General features: G+C 39.7%; 2 protein-coding genes across 4 annotated transcripts; one reads left to right on the top strand and one right to left on the bottom strand.

Annotated features, from left to right (window-relative positions):
• The first annotated feature begins 48 nt into the window (after nt 1-48).
• On the top strand, nt 49-7896 carry PDZD9 (PDZ domain containing 9). 2 transcript variants are annotated; one of them, XM_071760745.1, is made up of 5 exons: nt 49-208; nt 1020-1162; nt 3353-3529; nt 6341-6536; nt 7477-7896. In XM_071760745.1, the coding sequence occupies exons 2-5, from the start codon at nt 1117-1119 to the stop codon at nt 7820-7822; spliced, it is 765 nt and encodes a 254-aa protein (XP_071616846.1). In that variant the 5' UTR covers nt 49-208; nt 1020-1116; the 3' UTR covers nt 7823-7896. The 2 variants fall into 2 exon arrangements, with proteins under 2 accessions (XP_071616846.1, XP_071616845.1); XM_071760744.1 differs by lacking the exon at nt 49-208 and adding an exon at nt 591-891.
• Nucleotides 7897-8330: 434 nt separating this feature from the next.
• UQCRC2 (ubiquinol-cytochrome c reductase core protein 2) lies at nt 8331-19111 on the bottom strand. Of its 2 annotated transcripts, none has more exons than XM_071760742.1 (14): nt 18923-19111; nt 17313-17402; nt 17043-17192; nt 16785-16849; nt 15735-15791; nt 15261-15385; nt 13794-13891; nt 13336-13393; nt 13077-13172; nt 11834-12033; nt 11480-11560; nt 10888-10964; nt 9340-9493; nt 8331-8576 (listed from the first exon to the last, which is right to left on the bottom strand). In XM_071760742.1, exons 1-14 carry the CDS (start codon nt 18956-18958, stop codon nt 8493-8495), a joined length of 1371 nt encoding a protein of 456 aa, XP_071616843.1. In that variant the 5' UTR covers nt 18959-19111; the 3' UTR covers nt 8331-8492. The 2 variants fall into 2 exon arrangements, with proteins under 2 accessions (XP_071616843.1, XP_071616842.1); XM_071760741.1 differs by having other exon boundaries at nt 17313-17405; nt 18923-19063.
• Between the last annotated feature and the right edge of the window lie 116 nt (nt 19112-19227).

Genomic DNA, 19227 nt, shown 5'->3' with positions numbered 1-19227 from the left:
GAGTCGTGGCCGTTGTGGGCGGAGCCTTGGTGGGGGGGCGTGGCCTTCCGTCGCGGAGCCTCTAGGGGGCGCTGCTGGCGGCGTTGCGCGCGTGGCTGCGGGCGGCGGGAGGGGTCGTTCCGCACCTCAGGGCGGATCTGCCATGGGGGGCAGCCGGTGACCCCCGGGCTTCTGCTTCTCCTCGTGTCCCGTCTCCGATTCTCCCTGGGTGAGCTGTAACGACTGCCCCGGGGCTTGGTTCTCCGCTGCCTTCATACTCTCCGTTTCCCAGAGGTGTTTTTCAGTCGAGACACAAGCGGGTCCCACTTGCCTCCCCGGCCTGGAGCCCTCAGGCTGGATGTAGCCGGGGCTCGCCGCCTTCTAGCAGGGCTTGCCTTTCCTCTGGGGAAACGGTGCACAGAGAGACTTGAAGGAGCATCTTGGTCAGCTCTGTATAAAGACGGCTGAGGAATGGTCATAGATCTGTCTTCACCACAAAAAAGTGGTATTTAAATAGCTTTTAACGCAAGCATTATGTAAAAAGATGCCTCAAAATAAGTTTGGGTCCCAATAAGTGCAGAAAAGGAAGGAGGGGTGGAGGGAATGTACACAGGGAGAATATGGTTTTCATTTGTTATTTGCCTATATTGTTCGTTTGTTTTGCCTTTTGTTAAGGCAGGCTAGTACGAAGTTGTGACAGAATCCAGTCTTCATACCCTGCAGCCTGTGTGGTCTACTCTTTTGTCTTTCTCAGGTTTATTAGGAGATGAGTACATGCCTAAGGATGCCATGTGTGAGGATTGCACCAGCTACAGGTTCTGCAGAAAGCTTTGGGGCCTCAGACAGAGCTGCAGTACTGACAGACAGGCATCCTAATGGCATTACTCCTCTTGGACTGAAACAATGCACTCGGTGCAGACTCATCCTGTCTGTGTTACTTGTGTGGTGCTGAGCAGACTCAGAACCTGCCTGCCATGGTGCTCTGAGCAGTTGCTGGGGGTTGTTACCTGCTCACCTGCTGGTAGACTTTTCCTCCACAGGCCATCATGTTGGAGTAGAACATTCACAAGACACTCACCTAGGACACACCTGCTCAGGGGGTTTGGCTTCCCAGAAAAAGCTCTTCCTCTGCTCTCAATGGAACATACACAGTCTTTGCCAGAAGCTGGGATTGAAACTAAGGGTGAGTTTCCATGTCTTCTGGCCATTTCTTCCTCCGTTCATTTCCATGTCCTCACTGCTGCCCCAGCACTACTCTTCCAGTCTTGTATTTCAGTATCTCAGATTTTAAGCCCTTGTGTTATCAGACAATTTATCTTATTCACAGAGCCCGCAATGCCCCAGATTTTCTCAATATCAAGAGGCATTCCTGCTCTTGAGGCTAAGAATGGAATTGTAGGCAGATGACAAACAAAAATGGATGCTTCTTCAGCAGAAGAGTGGATGAGATCCTATGCTGCTGCTTGCAGAAACTGCAGAACTGAAGGGTGACCTTGGTACAAGATCAGGACAGTGTTAGGGGAACTATAAAATGCAAGTTTGTATTACGAGTGTCTAAACTTTCTGTAGCACAGAACAAAGAGAAAATCCTTGGAGACAATGTAGACTGATACTAAGTATAGTAAAAAGACAAGAATCTCATCTAAAAGTGTGAATCTTAACATTCCTCCTAAATGTTTTGTAGGCTTTGCATTAGTCGCAGCTTTCATGGTTTTAAATCTCTCGTGTCCAGCAAGATAACTTAATGCAGCTTAGAATCAGCATTCTGGCTTCTACTTAAACTTAGCCAAATTTGTTACTAGTGTTTTTCATTTGTTGTTTCACTGCTGATCATTTGCTGGTCTACAACTGCTCATCTATTTTAATGGAATTTGCTGAATAATTTTGTCTAGAAAACCAAATAAAAGAGCCTTACTTTGTATAATCTGTTTACATTTATTGGCCTGGGAGTTATGTCCTCATTCTGGAAGTATGAAAATAGGATTCTTTTCCCTCTTCTGACTGAAAAAGATTGAAATACACATTTCTTGAAAAGTGACCAAGAACATCATAGGAAAGGTTTCAGTCCCTTGTACTGATCCTGTTCCACTTTGAATAAATTTCTGAGCCAGAGAAGCAGTAGCAAGTCAGATATTCAACCTCTCAGAATAATCAACACATGAAAGTGAGTTTCAGAGTAGGTTTTCCTTTGCTTTTTTTGCATGACCATGAAAACCAAGCATTTAATCTAAATTAAATGTAGTATTCTACTTAACAAAAAAGTCCTGCATTTTTCATTGGGAAGGGAAAAAAAAAAAAAAGAAACTTCCTGCTTCTTTCTCTGTTTTTCAATTCAGCATCCAGACAAATCAAATGTTCACTTTCTAAATTTTCTATCTTAATTCTTCTACATTCTGTGCTGTTCACTTAGAACCTGTTCCAAAGGTTTACTGAAGCCACTGGAAAGATGACCAGGTTTCATTATTTTAAAGAAGAGGGATAAAATGGTGGGAATTTTAATTAATTTTTTCCAGATAGGTCTCAGATGGAGATGGTCTCAGATCAGCTATTGCTACCCTGCTGTCAGAAGTTACATTTAGAGATTAAATCCTAAATCAGACACAATACAGTAATTTGTCACAGAATACAGTTTTGTTTTGGAGTCTCAAGACATTTGACAGTCTTTTTCTGGCTCTTGATGAGGAGAACAGGCTTGAGAGATGGAGGATTTACTTTATTATCCTATTATGTTTCTTGGATGGAGACACTAGGACAATGTAACTTATGTTGGTTTGCATTATGCATTTTAATGGTTAGCAGATCCTCAAGAGTATTTACTTTCTGTGGGTGCTAAGTATGGCAAGTACAGTCCATTCACATAGGCTGTAGGGTGCAAAACCTCTCTACTGGAAATTTAGAAATTAATCTCCTCTGTTGATGTGGAAAATCAATTTTTTAAATAGGAATTCATTTTTCTTCTTGCAATAAGTCCTGAACAGCTGGCAACTCCTCTGTTATGTTATGCTGTACCAAGCTGTCTCCCTGAAAATATTGTCCTTTGTAATGAATACTTAACAGCAGTATTGCTTTTCCTCTTTGTGAAATGTAGGACATTTGAAGAAGTAAGTTTCTAAGTAAAAACTATTTGCAGTATATTTATTTGCAAATATTTTATTAATTTGTTATATATTTTATATTCTATTAATTTGTTGTAACTGTTGCAATTATGGCTTTGTAAGAGCAACTCTGCAAGCAATGCCTATCTAGAGAAGAAACTAACAATGAGGGACTTAACTGGATGGACAATTACAAATAGGTACAGGACCTGCTCAGATGTCTCCTTAAGTACTTTTACTGAAGAATGATATCACATTTTCATCTCACTTTTTTGAAGGGCAATTGCCAACACTGGAAAACATCTCTCAGCACGTGTTAATTGCAGCATTGAAGGCAAATATTAGGGTGACTGAGCAAGGACTGGGTCTCATCATCATACAGAATGGACCATATCTCCAGATAACAAGCCTTGTTGAGAAAAGCTCTGCAGCTAAAGATGGAAAGCTAAAACCAGGTAAAAAGAAATGGTGATACTCAAATTTAACAGCATTGTTAATTCTTGTTCTGCATTTCTGTCTCTGATTTACTGACATTTACGCAGATCAAAAGAAACTTAATTTAAAATTAGAGAAGAAAAGCTAGCACAAACTGAATAAACCTCAATGCCAGCATCCCTTTGTAATGAAATACTTGTGATGTTAAAATAGCTGATACAGGTGACTGTTTCACATCAGACCAAGATTTAAGTCTTGTTCTCCAGCAAAAACCAGACTTCCTACTCATCAGCAGGTTTGTCCAGAAATTGTTTTGAATATTACATTAACATAACAGCTAAACTCAAATAACACTCTTATTTTCAGTGGATTGTTCAAGGAATTCCACTCTTAAAAATAACATAGAGATTCCCAAAGGCTCGATATGAATTTGTCTTACTAGTTTCTTTTATTTCTCTTTACTATACAGAATAGTTACAAAGTGGCAGTGGGCTAATCTCTGTGCTCCAACAATCCCTGCAGGTGTGCATTTGCTAAATGCTTGAAACCTGAAATACTCCCTATCAGTGTTGACAGACTGTGTCTGTCCAGGTTTCTTGTGGAACATCATACACCTGGATTAAGCTTGTAATTGAAAGCTCTGTAAACCTGACTGCTTCACACGAGTCCCTGGCCTAATGACAACAGAGTTATGAACTACAGTTTGGGGATGATAGGATGCTGTGTTATTGCCAAATATTAAATTGTCTCTAACAGAGAAATCTGTGAAGCTCAGACTTGAGTGTAATGAAGCAATTTAGAAATTTACTGGCTGTATAGTGAAAATGTATACTTTTAAATTAAAACAATTTTTCCAGCATTGCCTTTATAGTTTGGACAGTCCTTTCTTTTTGTACCTTTCAGAAATAATTGAAATTCCAAGCACTAGGAAGAAAGAGCTACTTGTCTGATGAAATGAAAGCCACTGAGTGGAGTTCTTAACCTCTTTTTAGAAAAGGCTTTGCACTTTTGATCCAAGTATAAAAAGCAGTGGAAAAATTCTGAGCATAAAACAGATAATGGATTTGAATTTGAACTAAGTACTGTGTTTTGGTTATTATTGTCTAGCAGCTAGTAGCTAAAAAAATACTTGTGATATACCAAACTATATATATGATACAGATTTGGTTGCTGGTTTGTAACCACTGGATGACATCAATCACAGAACTGATAAATGAACTGAAAAGCTGGGTGGTTCAGACTGTAAATGGTGGAGCAGAGGAGCAAAATTGCATTTCTGCAGTTCAGAGGTAGCTTTAACTTGTCACAAAAGTGTTATCAGGACAGTATGGGCAGAAAAAAACCAGAATTATGAAAGAATCTATTAAATGCCAAGAGCATCTTGAAGGTATTTTGAAATATAACTACATTTATGTCTATGCATTTTGAAACACATAATTTGAGTGCTTTACCTCTCTGTTTGAGGCTGAGAACTTTAATAAAACTGTTGGTAAAATGTATTCTCTTGGGTTTTTTTGGTATCTGCTATCCTGATCCTTGTTCCAGAACTTATGTGCAACCCAGTAGAACCAGTTACCTTTTGATAAACTAGACTGGAGAGAGGGTGTGATGATGATGGAGTAGCTGGTGGAAAAAGTCAATGAAAAAACAGTAGTCAGTATTTCAGGTAAAGTTTTAAAGCCTCTAAATTTTTGCAACAGGCATTTTTTACCCAAAAAGGTTAAGAATAGGACAGATGGAGAGAGGCTCCTTGCTCTGCCTGGTTTGGCAGCAGACAGCTGCACTGCTTGTTTAAATCCCCTGTGCTGTTCTGTTGCAGTTCAATACATGTTTACTGATACTGCTCCTGTTTCTGCCAGGCTGCTGGTAGAGCTGGATTCTGCTACAGATTGATTCTGCTTCCCTTTTGCAGCCTCCAAAATTACAGGCTTGCAACTCAGTAACTGTAACTCCCCTTTGCTTTTTGCAAAGCTGCAGCTCAATGCTATCCACTGGCAGCAGGTAGTAAGAACATTACTTGCAACCTTATCCCTTAAAATTAAAAAACCCCAAAATATCATCACTGCTGTCCACTGGAACTCTTCAGGTAGATTCTGCACCAGCTCTTGGAGGCATCTCCTGGTTTTCCTCTGGCCTTGCTTGTGTCTTGCAGTGTGCCCACCTGCTGGTCATTCTCAGAGCAGAGGGACAGGCTCCAGCTGCCAGGAGAGTCAAACCCTGGGATGCTCCAGGGGCCTGGGAAGCACAAGATGACACTGCTGTAACACAGGCATCCACCTAGGGAAACTTTGCCCCCGTGGAGGAAGGGGTAGACTTGGCTCCATATCAACACATAAACAGCAAGGTGACATACAAAGGTAGACAGAGTATTATTCCAGCTGTGAAAAGGTACAAGGAAGCAGGAGAAGGAGAACTGTTTGAAGAGCAGCTATGGAACCTCAGCTCAGCTCCTTGCTGGAATCTGTCTGGTCCCAGGTAGTGGTCATGGACACACCATTGTGTCTTTATCTTGCCTAAAAACCCTCACAAAAATGGAAGGTAGCACTGAATAAGAAATATAAAGTTTAGCATAGTCACTCAGAAAAATCACAAAGTTAAGTGAACTGCAGCTTTCCATAGCATAGTGAAAAAGGTTAGTTCTAGACAGAGCTAGAAAAACTTGAATTATAAATGATAAAATTGCATCCAATTGGTTTGAAGAGCTGCTGAACACATGCTTTTACATAAAACTGTGAAAGTAAAGTAGTTAAGACTATAAATTTTGTAATATGAACATTAAAAAAATGGAAAAGGCTCTTAAACTGATGGCTGTTGATTTTCTTCCTTGACAGGTGATATTCTGAAAGCAATTGGACACGCTTGTGTTTTAGGATGGACTCTGCCAGAGCTTCATCAACTCATGTGCAGTATTCCTACAGGAACTGTTCTACAAATCAGAGTTTACAGAGATTTTGTTAAAGTGCCACAACACTGGCAAAATGCACTTGAATTCATTCCTGAAGTAAAGCTTCCTGTGATGACAGCAGAGTAAGGCATAAGTAGTGTTCCTAACTAGACTTTCACAGTTTACTTACTATTCTAGCAAGGAACAAGATCCAGTGTCATTGCTTTTCCACTTTAGGATAAAATGTTAACCTAAAAATTTTATTTATGTTTCTGAAGTAGAAAACTGTGGTTTGAAATGAGCAAATACCAAAATAAAAGTTTTCTGTTTGCAGTGAAAACAAGATCAGGACAAATATTAATTTTATTCATGCCCCTTCCTGCCTCCACAGGCACTATGGTGGGCAACAATGCCACTGAAGTCAGAGGCCATGTCAACTTGGAATAGCCAAGGATCTAGACAATTACAAGGGGCTGACAATGCCAAGATGGTTGCTACAGCCATGTAGAAAGCTTATCTGCTTCATAATCAGTCTGACAGTTGTTTATGATTCTGACTTTTAAAATTAAACTTCAGGAAAAATAAACACTTATTGTGAGAGCCACTCCTTACAAAAGCTTTTAAAAAAATACAGTTTATATAGCAAGTATAACTAATCTAGATGGGATACAATGCAGTTAGTTTTCCAGAGGCAGAGTTTTAATAAAAAGAAATCTCAAGAGGTAGAGAAAGGAACAGAAGTATTAAAAGGAGATTAGAAGAACAGAAAGCAAGCTCACACAGCAAGGGGGTTTAAAAAGAGATTAAACCTCTAAGCATATATTTAAATTAATAAAATCATTTGGTATTCTGAAGAAGCAGAAGAATTTGCCAAATCAAAATGTAGACAGTAAGAGTACAAATGAAGTGTTGGGCAAAGGACTATGGACAATAGTATTGGTTTGACATGAGAGGAGCTTCAGAACTAATGAACTTGTGTTTAGAACATGTCTTCACAAAAAAACTTTCAAAGTCTCCCTGCTGAGTTAACAGAGTGGCTCTGCAGTTAATGCATGTGAAATTAATATCATGCTGTATTTTCAGCACAAGTGAAGATGATGAGGACGAAGATGACACCGGATCGAGCAGTGGTGATGATGATGTAGACTTGGAAACTTTTCAGTACATATCTCCCCTGCTGTACAGCTGTGAGTCCATTCATCAGTTACCATCAATATCCAAAATTTGGCAGGTACCTGATATGGGCCACTCACTTAGAATGGGCACAGGCACTGTTTGTGATGCATTGTACAGTCCTAAGTTTGGTGCTAGTGGTGTTAAATCTCCTTCACACCGGGCTATGGAAAACTCTGAAACCAGCTCCTCTTCCTCCTGCCCTTCCTTATCTGAGATTTCCTATCTGGACAAACTTGACTTTGTTTCAGAATAGCCTGACTTCTTCAGATCCCAAATTTCAGAAGTTGTATGTTTTCTTTTAATAAATGCCTAAACTTAAAAAAAAAATCTAAACATCCTGAGGTACTTGAAATTGTGTATTAGCTATATAAAGTTGTCTTAGCAATGCTCTCCCTTCCCTTTAAAATGTCTATCAATGCTGCTTGTGGAGAAGATAATCAGAAACATTACCTCTGCTGGTCTCAAACAAGTAGCAGTTTCAAGCTCTCAAAAGGTCCAACATCCTCATCTGTCTTTGAAGGTAAGTTTCTTCATTGATAAAAGGATGATGCAGACAGTTTTTCAAGAACATTTCCTAAACATACAAGAACACATGGACAACTAGAGACAATTACTGTATTTGTCTGCATCACAGTGATAATTTTTGATATACACTAAAAGTGTGAAAAATTCTCACTACAGTTTTATCTTTAGTGTCCAGAGCCAGACTTAACAGCATTTTAGACTCTGTTTTCATTAGGAAAAAAAATCAACACAAAATGTATGAACTCAGCACTTTATTTGATGAGTGCAAGCTCGCAACTACTCCAGATTAATTTTCTGAAAGAACTGAATTCATAAATAAACAAGTTAGTAGTAATTTATTTAGAACACAGGCGACTTAGAGATCAGGTCCATCTTGAATCTGCATCCCAGTTTTGTTCTTACAACTCATCAAGAAAAGGAGTATTTCCCAAGTCTCCACTAGCTGCCATGGATTTCTTCCCACTGACAAATTTCTTAGCAGCCTGCAAATAAATGAGAAAGATGGACATGAGGAAATATTCACTACAGCAGTTTAGCTTGCTGCTCATAGCCTCACCTTAAGTTACTTAAACAAAATCCCAACACTACTATGAGTATGTCATCAGGTAAACTCTTCTGCTTCTAACCAGTTCCTCATTACTTTATGATCTAAACAGGAATAACAGAATGACAGTTGGATATAAAAGGCTCTTTGAAAATGGTTATTCCAAGAATAATTATTACACAAGTCTAGTGGACTGTCCTTCCTACTTAGCATACTGTTGGTTGCTACTCCAACACAAAAACAAGTTTTCTGATGGGTTTCTGTATAGTGTACTTCAACTGTAAGCAACAAGATAATTTGGGACAGCAGTGCAGTTACATCAATTAATCAGCTTGTTTTATTGAACACACCAAATATACCTAGACTGAGGAATTCTAAAAGCCTTTACACACAACTACCTGCACTGAAATTATTATCAAGCTTTCCACAAGCACTAGATGTCAGTTTTGGTAAATTTAAGTGAAGCAGATGAGAATACCACATAGTACCAGTTAAGCTAGTTTTACAATGTACTGAATTAAATGCTTTTCTGTTAATAAAGTACAGACATCAAAAGATAGGCAGCTGGGATTTGTAAATGAGTCGCTTTTTCTAAGAGTGTACAAGTGTGTTTATAAACACACACACACCAGTTTTGTATATAATAAAAAACAACTTAGACAGTGACTAAGGAACACCTGTAGATGCCATCACATACTTACATTCACAACATCAGCAGTGCCTACAGAGTCGATTTTTTGAGCAACAACAGATGGTGATGTGTGTGTGCCAGAAACCAGTGACTCGGAGCCAATTTCATTCAGTAACCCCTCTGCAGTCTCCACTGACATCAGATAGGTGGATTTCACCTGATTTCTGCCATCAAACAAAGCATTGAGGATGAATGAACATGTGAGTTCTGTTATTACCTTCCCCAGGGCCCCTCTAAGTGCAATGAGGTTTTGGTGCTTTAAGTTTTCAAGATTTCTCTCCATTTTTAAAGGTTTTCCTTTTCAAGTAGTTTCTGTAGTGAGGAAAGAGGCACCACAAGTAACCCAAGCATGAAAATGACAGGATGCTTGAGCACCTTCTGCCTTAGAATTATCAGCCACCCGACACAGTCTGACCTCTAGCTCAGAATTCATTTGTTTGAAGTAAGTAATGAAGGCACCTCAGGAATTAGGCAAACTAGTCCATCAAGTTTAATGATTAGGTTTAAAATTTATTTCAGTTTCTCATAAAAAAATAGATGTATGCAGAGTGATTTTTTTGTGACAAGCAATAAATGTAAATGGTTATGCTCCTTGTGCAACAGTTTCATGTTGTTAGAAGACAGCAAGTTTACACTGTTTTTTCACACTACATATGAAAATCTTTGTAACTAGTCCTAGCTGTTTTTTAAAAGTCAAAATGGCAAAAAAATGGGTTTATTTCTATAGAACATGATTAAGTGGGTTGGTATTTTTGACTGAACTGTAAGACTGCAAAGATTGCGGACCTTGAATTTGTTTTTTGGGTTTTTTTTTTGGTCACTAAAGGAAAACCAGCAATATAGACAATATGTGATGCCATTCCAGACAGGAAACTCAAAAATTACAGTACCATGTGTAACTCCCTAATTCTAAGTAGCTTTGTTAAAAACAAAACAAACAAAAACAAAAAACCTCCCAAACCAAACCTAAAATAAAACCAAAAATAAAACCAAAAAATCCCCCAAATAAACTACAAAACTCAAAATTAATAATGCCAAATATAAGGTTTAGGATTCACCATTTAGTGGCTAAGGCACAACCAATCTTATCTAGATTATTGTATTTTGTGTAACCAAGCTTTCTGTGGAGTCTTGTAAATATTTTATATATGCAACAGATTATATTTTAACTTTGATACTTGGGTGAATCTGTGCTACACTGTATTGCACAACTAGAATTTTGGAAGCTCAGTGCTGCTGAACACCACTGGGCAATCAATGACCAACTCATGTACACAACCCCCTACAGATCAAACTCTGTAACTTTGGTGGTTTTACTGCATCTTTAACAGCAATTTCCCCCCATCTCATGTATTCCCAGGGACAAGCAGTTTGAGCACTTGGATGTAACTTCACCAGTTCTGTGCTTTACCCTTGCAGACCTTCATTGCTACTGTTCTTAAGATGCAGAACATAATTACAGGACAATGCTGCACAGAGCAGTCTAAGGGTTTGACAAGTAGCTCTGTGTTAAGGAACTCTGCCTTACAATACCCAAGTCAGGTCTTGATGCACTTACTTTGCTTTTTTGACATCATCATCAGTGACACCTCCTTGAGCAACTGCCTTTACCTGGTTCAAAGCAGCTTTAATGACCTGAAGAAAATGAAATCTTTTAAGCCTTCTTCCAGCATTCATTTTCAAAGCACCTTGAAAACTTCAAGGGAGAGCAGCTGCCAGGGTTAGGATTGTTAGGCTGAACTCAGTGCTGAACAGCCTTAGAACAAATCTAAAATCACTACAATAAATGCCAAAATGAGACAAAGACCCATGTGGATTTAAATTGCAACACCACATTAATTGGCATGGTCTCATTTTTCCATGGAACTATTCAGTTCTGTCAGCTTCAAGAGCCAGGACTTTCCTCTCACTGTGCTTAGGCTTACACACACAAATCAGCACCAGCTCTAGTTTTTATTAGGCATTTGTACTTTGCAGGAAGCAAGTCTCACTCCCAGCTTAGAGAACTAAGTCATAACTGAAAACACAGCATTCTCTACATCAGAAACCAGATGAACTGACTTTTTTCAGATGACTCAATCACTGTATCAAATAAAAACACTAGTTTAAGGGTTATATTGTTAATATCTAAATTGTAATCAGCAACTCACCTCCCCAGCATGTGCAGCCTGAGATATGACATAGATCCCAAAGAGCCCAGAATCAGAGTAATTAACATTAAATGCAGAAGCCTGCAAAACAAACATTATCATCAGTTCTTTTAAGTATCAGAACTCAGTATCAAGCATAGGAAAATTATTATTATTAGGATCTAAAATAATACAATTCAGGATCCTAAACTCCACCTGTGCTGAGGAAAGATCAGACTGGAAGGAAATATGGTAACTTGTGCAAGACTGAATTAATTAATTAAGATTCTCACTAGAATTAACAGCCTCTTAAAGGACAGTATGCACTTTACTTTCAGGTATGCACTTTAAACTCAGGTAACCCATGGAACTTACATCAAATGGATGGGTAGTGGCTTTAGCAATACCCTGGGACAGTTTGCTGGTGACATTGCTTCCCCTCTTGATAAGGGGTCCAGCACCCAAGACATGCTGGAGAACACTGAATGCATCTGCTTCTGCACTCCCAACAACAGCTCCTTCTGTCACAACAGCAGCATGGACAAGGCTGTCTCCAGACTGTTCTCTGATTTCTCCTAAAAATACAACAAAAGAATAAAAGGTAAGGCAAGATTCAGTTAGAAACTACTGTGTGTTCAGAGCTACAGAAAGGCAAAATTTCTAGCCCAGAGTCAGTTTCACAAGAAAGAACACAGACTGTGAAATTATGGCAAGTTTACTCAGTTAAACAGCAAGAAGGTGTCAGGAGCTGTGGGTCACACTGCTGGAGATTCCTAATCATTAGTGCCCTTTATAATTACACTCCTCAGAGTGAACTCTTATTAATAATAAGAGTTAATATTAATATTAATATTCATAACTATTAATAAGAAGTCTATTTGTATATTGTATATTTAGCATACTATACATATAGCCTTCTGAGAAAAAAACAACATTCAAAGAAGGTCCTTTATATTAAATCTCTTTCTTGCAAGAACAAAACCAAGTACTTAACTATGCCTTATTTGAACCTGATTCTAAACCACACAAAGTGTGAGTTGATAAACCTCAGTGAATCTCCAGAAAATAGATACCCAGAAAATAGTGTGCCTTCTGTTCTTGAGAATATTTATCCTGTTTTATATTATGTGTTGGAAACTACAGGGTTTTTTCACATCTGTTTACAGAATGATCCAATTCACCAACTAAAGAATAGCTATTGGTACTAGTACAGGAAAACTGCTCTGGAAAGCTAAGCATTGGTTTGTCTTTTATTAAAGACAACATTCTAATTGATCTCTAAAACAAAAACCTACCATCACTTCTAGACAGTCCTTAATCTATTCTTAAGGGAATCTTCCCCCAAATGCCAAAAGAAACCATAGGCCAGCTTGGTTTTTGTTTTGGGGAACAAGTGATCTTGCAGGTAAAGCTTTGTTGGAGACAGGGATTCATTTCTCCCCCCGAACTCTCCCTAGCAGGAAATAATCCTCTGCTTATTTAGATGGGAGATGTCTCTGAGCTGTCACTTCCCATGTAGAGCATTCACAACAACAATACAGGTTTCATTTGCAACTTGGAATACTGCTACAATTACAATATTACAAAATCAGTCAGAAGAGCCAAGAGTCACACTCACCACCTCGATAGACAGCCTTTGCACTGGAAATGCCAGCTCCACTTCGGATATTTAGGAAGTGCTCTGCAACTTGCTTTAAGTCAGAGTGCTTTACACCTGTGATACAAGTTTAATCCAAGTAATGTAATGGCACAAAAAACCCTCCAGCAGTTACATAAGTGTTTCAAGTGAATTGCAATACTTTGCTTCTACAGAGAACTCAAATTTCTACTGTACTTTTCCTTTATGAATTGCACTGTCAATTAAAGAATGTACATACCTATTCCTACAAGAGCCATTCTTGCACTTGTGAAATTGTTCTGTACAAAATGGTGAAGCTGCAACAGTAAATTAATATTTTAGGGCATTTTGTATAGAAGACAAAAATGGCAAGTGTGTTTCTGACATCCCCTGCCCAGAATTATACTCCTTAATGCAGCAAACTTCAACACTTCCAACAGGAACTGTCTACAGAATAGCATTTACACTCTCCAGTGACAAATACAAACCCCTTCTATATAACATCACTTGCATTTCACTGAGAGGAACTACCTTTCTAAATCTGAAAGCAAGTTCTGTGCCCAAAATCAGAAACTGCATGGAAATAAATTGTATTAACACCAGACTAATACAATATTAACTGCTGACTGTGTATTTACTGAAATTTCTCTGTCAACCATCATTGGTTCTTGGTAATGAAACTGAAACATATTTATGACACAACATAAATAATCCTACCTGCTCAGAAGTAATTTTTCCAATTCTGTAACTTGGACAATACATGGAGTTTGACAAAGTATTCTTATAAGCTGCAGCATGCAAGTTTTCCAGCACTCCTAGAAGGAGGAAAGTTAAAGTGATGCTGATTAACCTGAGAGCCACAATAATGAAGATTATGAAATTCAGTACTACTCCTGTGAAACTGAGCTGCAGTCCACTGTAGGGACCACAAAATCTACAAAAGCAAGGCTGGAATAATCTTCCAAATCCTCAGGAAACAGAACGTGGTCCAAGGGCTTTTCTTTGTAACTGAGTTACTAAAAAAAAAACAAAACACAACCCAAAACTTAGTAACTTGCTCAATACTTTCCAGCCTTAACAGCAAACTACAAACACAAGTAATGTTGGGGAAGGGGAAGCAGTAGAAACCACCACACCCCAACGTGCTTTTAATTCATTTCAGAATCATCATTTTCACTGTAAGCCTCCACTGAGCTTGCAAAATCACAAGCTGTTAATTAATACTGTTCAGAGATGAGACATGACACAAGCTATCTCCAGGTTCAGATTTCTTCAGTTCTCTTATTAGTTTTATTTTGTATCCAACAGCATTCTCTTCATTCTGTTGGACAGGAGTCTTGTGTGTGTTCATACTCAAGGAAAGAGAAGGATGTCATTCCTTTCTTCAAAAATAATTCTAAATTACTATGAAACCAACCCGTAGATAATCTAAGTTTAAAAATTAAAGATAGTTCTTCCCACAGACTTCAGAAATAGTAGTACTTCAATATAAGCCCCAAGTTTTCCAAATACCAACATTGTGCTGTCATCTTCAGTGAGCTCTAAAAGTGAGGATGGTTCATAATGAAGGGGTAGTACAGAAAACATTTATGGTGCAGAACTACATGTGTGAAACTGGCTGATTAGAATTAAATCAAGTAGCCAAAGATATATTGGAATAGGCCCGGTTTTAGTTGAGCCCTTGTGGATTTTTTTTTAAAATTCATGAACCTAAATTCATAAACCTAAAACTGCAATTCGTTTTGAATGAAAATACAAATTGTTTTTATGTCCACACACATGCAAGAAGTTGTTTCTAGAACACTCCTTCCACACTGATGAATAATATCTCAATATTGTTTTCAAAACACAAGCTGCTGCAAGTATATTGTCAACTACAGTCATGAGTTCCACATCATTTGGTTATACTTCAAAAAAATTCAAAAGGCAAACTGGAAACTGCCAAGGAGAATGGTGTAAGCTGCCTTCACCATGTTATTTCTGAATGTTGTTATGCACAGGCTGGAAAAGCCTGTGGCTTTATAAAAAAGTATTCTGTAACAGAAAGGAATTACCTATCAACAGGGCAAGCTGACAAATTCAGTGGTCATGTGACAGAGGTAAAGAGAAACTATTTTTTCCAAAGTTTTTCATTCTGAAGAAACTCCCACAAAACCAATGCAATGGATCAGAAAATGGACTTACGAACTTGAGGATTCTGAAATGCAATTGCTTTGTCAACTTTAAGTTGTGGCTGAAGATCTTTTACTTCCCATGGCCTGAACTCTGGTGCTGTGGTGACATTAAGAAGGTACTCCATTACTGTGCCACTAGATAAAAACAAGTTAAAGGCATTAAACACACTAGTAATAGGATGGATTTCTTTTGAAACTGAAAGTAATTCAAACTAAGCTGTAAGTGATGTATTATCAACAAAATATATTATTTGAGCCACAGTAATTACCAGCATTACTGTACAAAATGTAAGGATTCAACATCAGCTGTGTAGCACTCGTACACTAACATGATACAGAACCTTAGTACAGCAATTTATTGATTTATTACAGAGACATGAAAATAGGTTTTAGTCCTACCTTGTAAAATGACAGGGCTCTACTTTACTACAGAGCATTTTTGTAAAGAATGCAGTAATTCCATTTACAACATCTAGATACCTACACATAGTCACGCAGGCATTCAATAGAATAAGTCATTTTTTCTCTTGTTGAGTAGACACTAAATGAGAAAAACACAACACAAAATCCATTACAGCAGAGAACAAAGAATTGGGTTTTCACATATTCCCCACTGATGGAATCTGCCAGCAAGATAAGTGGCTAAAATACCTAGTTAAGCCTAACTCTGCTTAAAAGGGTGGTTTAAAAAAAGGAGTGGTAATACCCACACAGCAGAAACAGACAAAGCTAACACTCGTGTCTTAAGTATTTAAGTAATAACAAGTGTCTTGGGACCAGCAGAATTTAAGATACCAGGATAATTTCAAGTAAAAAAACAAATTGCAAAACTTGGAAGAAATATGTATATATGTATTAAAAAAGGCAATTTGTTCTCTTCAGTCAGAAAACAGTTGGTCTTTTCACCTTGCTTCAGCACACCTGTGATTAATAGGAGCAAAAATGGGTCAAGTCTCAAGGTATACAAAACACTGCTTTCAACCAAATTCTATGCCAAATTCTATACAGATCAGTCTTACTGGATTATTTCAGGATGCTGTGACTGCTTTCTTGCACTGTAAGATCCCTCTTTAGTATCTCTTAGTCTTGTTTTTCTATGCTTTGAACTGACAAATAATGAAAGCATCTACTGTTTGAACTGCTCCCAAAACTGCAGTATGATGAGTGGTATCTATTCACAAAAGATGGACAAAAAAAAAGCATATCTACTGAATTCAGGAAGTTTAATCTTGAAATCTGAAAAGGCAGAAAGAACATTAAGCTTTCTGAACAAACTACATTTCTTCCAAGTACACAATATTCCTGTTTGGTTAACTGAAAGGTGTTTTTAAAATAAATCACAGGCACACTCTGGAGTCTTAATACAGTAAGAAGTACAAAAAATGTTCCTTGTCTACATTCACCATCCAAGCACTATCACATCACCAAGCTTATCAGCCTACATACTGTTATGCTTATCAGTTTAGATTTTAGTTTCCTTTAATCATACAGCTTGTTTGCATCTCACCAAGACACATTACATGTAGTTACAAACCTGAGGCTACCACCAACAGCTTCGATGCCACGAGTAATACGGAAAGAAGATGCTCCTTTAGTAGTCTATTAAAAAAAAAAAAAAAAAAAAGGGGGCAACTTAGAATTCTGGCATTTTAGGAGATTTACCTGAGGTTGTTCAGTGTCCAAAGTTGAACATTATCTGTTTATTAATTTCTACAGAAGACATTTTGAAAAGCTGAGCCAGTTTGCTGCAGCCCCACTCCCACCCAGTGAAACAAGGAGAATGACCACCTACCAAGTTGGATGCCAGGCGAAGCAAGTGAGCAGTCCCCAAGTTATCAGAAGTTTCATATCTGCTGCCTGCTTTAATAAACACACCAATTCTTGAAGCAGGAGAAAAGTTTTCCAGAGATGCAATTACTAAACCATTTGGCAATTTTGTAATCTGTATTAAAAAGAAAAAAACAATGGTTTGTCCTCCACTGGAAGTACTGTCACGGTTTTGCTTTAAGTTTTAAAATATATACAAGAAAGAGAAATAAATAAATATCACATTCATACTGACCTCAAGATCCTCAGACTCTGGAGATAATTTCACTCGATCTGCAGATGCTGAGCTTGAGACTTTAGGAGCTACTTTCAGTGAGTAAAATCTCTTCTGGAGCAGAAAGCATAAGAGCATGGAGTTTCTGAATTAGTGCATAAAATACTAAAAAAGCAATTAATTTACAGCAGAAACACAACAAATTACTTCAAGCCCAGAAGTAAAGACAATGATTCCCTCATAATTCCAATTGTTTTTACATCACTGTTGAAACTTACACAGTGAGTTACACTGAGGTCCCTCTGGAAGGTCAAGAAATAGCACTTAATTGTATTTTTTTTATTCTTAAGTGTTGTGCAGTGTGAATCTCTACTGGTACCCTACAGTCTGTGGGACCATTGTATAGCAATTAACCAACCAGCCAGCTACAGAACACAGCCACATGCACAGAACACAACTTTTGAGATAACTTTCTTATATATTTGGTGTTCAATTCCCAAAGAGTCAAATCTCAGAATACCAACTGATCTACACTGACTGCTGCATACAAAGAGGAAACCTATGCAAGTACTCAAACTGCAAAGTAATAACCAGGCATAACCTTCAGATTGAAGCAAGCATCATAAGAGCCTTCTCTCAGTAGTTTGCAACAGAAATGACAATACTGTTACTTGCAATCCAAAATGCTATTCTCTTCCATCATTTTTGGAAGCCTTCTTTATATTTCCAAAATAAATTTATTTCGTGCTCCTTTTCTCACGTTAAAAACAAAACCAAATCCCTCATATCCTTACATCTTAAAGCAAAAAACCCCACAGATAACAGACACACTGCTACCCTCAGCAGTAAGGATACCAATGACACAATGCCCCTTGCTTTGCCACAGACTCTGCTCAACCTATTTTGAGTCTAGGAAATACTCCTATCCTCCCCCACCACATTTTTGACTGACACCTAATTTTAACCTCGGAGGCTACTTATTTATGGATTATCAGTGCATGTCTCAAACCGACTCACAAATATCCTGGGCCCAGAAGCCATTTGCCCCCCTACTCCAGAGCTCATTTCCAGCGCACACCTCACCCCAGTTGCACCTCAGCCCTCCGCGGCCCAACCAGACGTTCGGCACCCGCGGTTCTTCTCTGCCCTTCCACGCCTCCGGAACCACCCGCCCCGGGCTTGCCAAGGGCACCACCTTCCCCCCAGCAGCTGAGGCTTCCCAGGCGAGAGAGGATCCCCTCAGAGACCGCTGCTCCCTCTGCCTCGTCCGCCGCTCCCGGGGAACCTCTGGGCCCGGCGGGATCTCGCAGTCCCGGAGCTGGGCGCAGGCTGCCCCGGGCCCGGTCCGCGGCCTATCTGACCTTCAGCTCCGCCGCTCCGCTCCGCCATCCGCCCGGCCGGCTCGACCCCGGCCCAGACCCCCGCTCCTGCCCCTGGCTGCGAGCCCCTCAGACACGAACGCAGCCCCCCCGCCCGCTGCCCGCCAGCCCGGATCGCCGCCCCGGGGCTGGCTGGGGTCAGACCGGCCCGCAGCCAACAGGACCAGGACCCGGACAACCGCTGCCGCTGCCACCGCCACCGCCACCTGAGCCTCTGCCCCACCGCACACAGCGCCTCCGGGACACACGCACCGAGAGGGAACGCGCGACCACCGGGAACCCCTTCATCCTTCCGCGCCCCGCAGCTCTGTCCTGGCGAGGAGAAGATGGCTGTCTGGGAAGAGGACTCAGCCGTCCCGGCACACCTTGCGCCTCTGTGACTTTCTAGAGAGCGGATGCTCGAACTCTACTGCTCCTCCTGGAGTCTCAGTGATGGGATAGAGCGCCCCCTGGCGGCACTTCGGGGATGCTGCGCGCACGCGCAGGCGGAGGCCGCTCCTGTCACGGGGAGCTCTTCCACCCCTCAGGTCCTGGCGGTCCCGGTGGAGCCTCCGGGG

The sequence above is a fragment of the Heliangelus exortis genome, chromosome 17 (genome assembly GCF_036169615.1).
Source record: "Heliangelus exortis chromosome 17, bHelExo1.hap1, whole genome shotgun sequence".
NCBI classification, from domain to species: Eukaryota; Metazoa; Chordata; class Aves; order Apodiformes; family Trochilidae; genus Heliangelus; species Heliangelus exortis.
The sequence above is the reverse complement of the archived record's forward strand: the minus strand, read 5'-3'. Positions and strand labels throughout refer to the sequence as shown.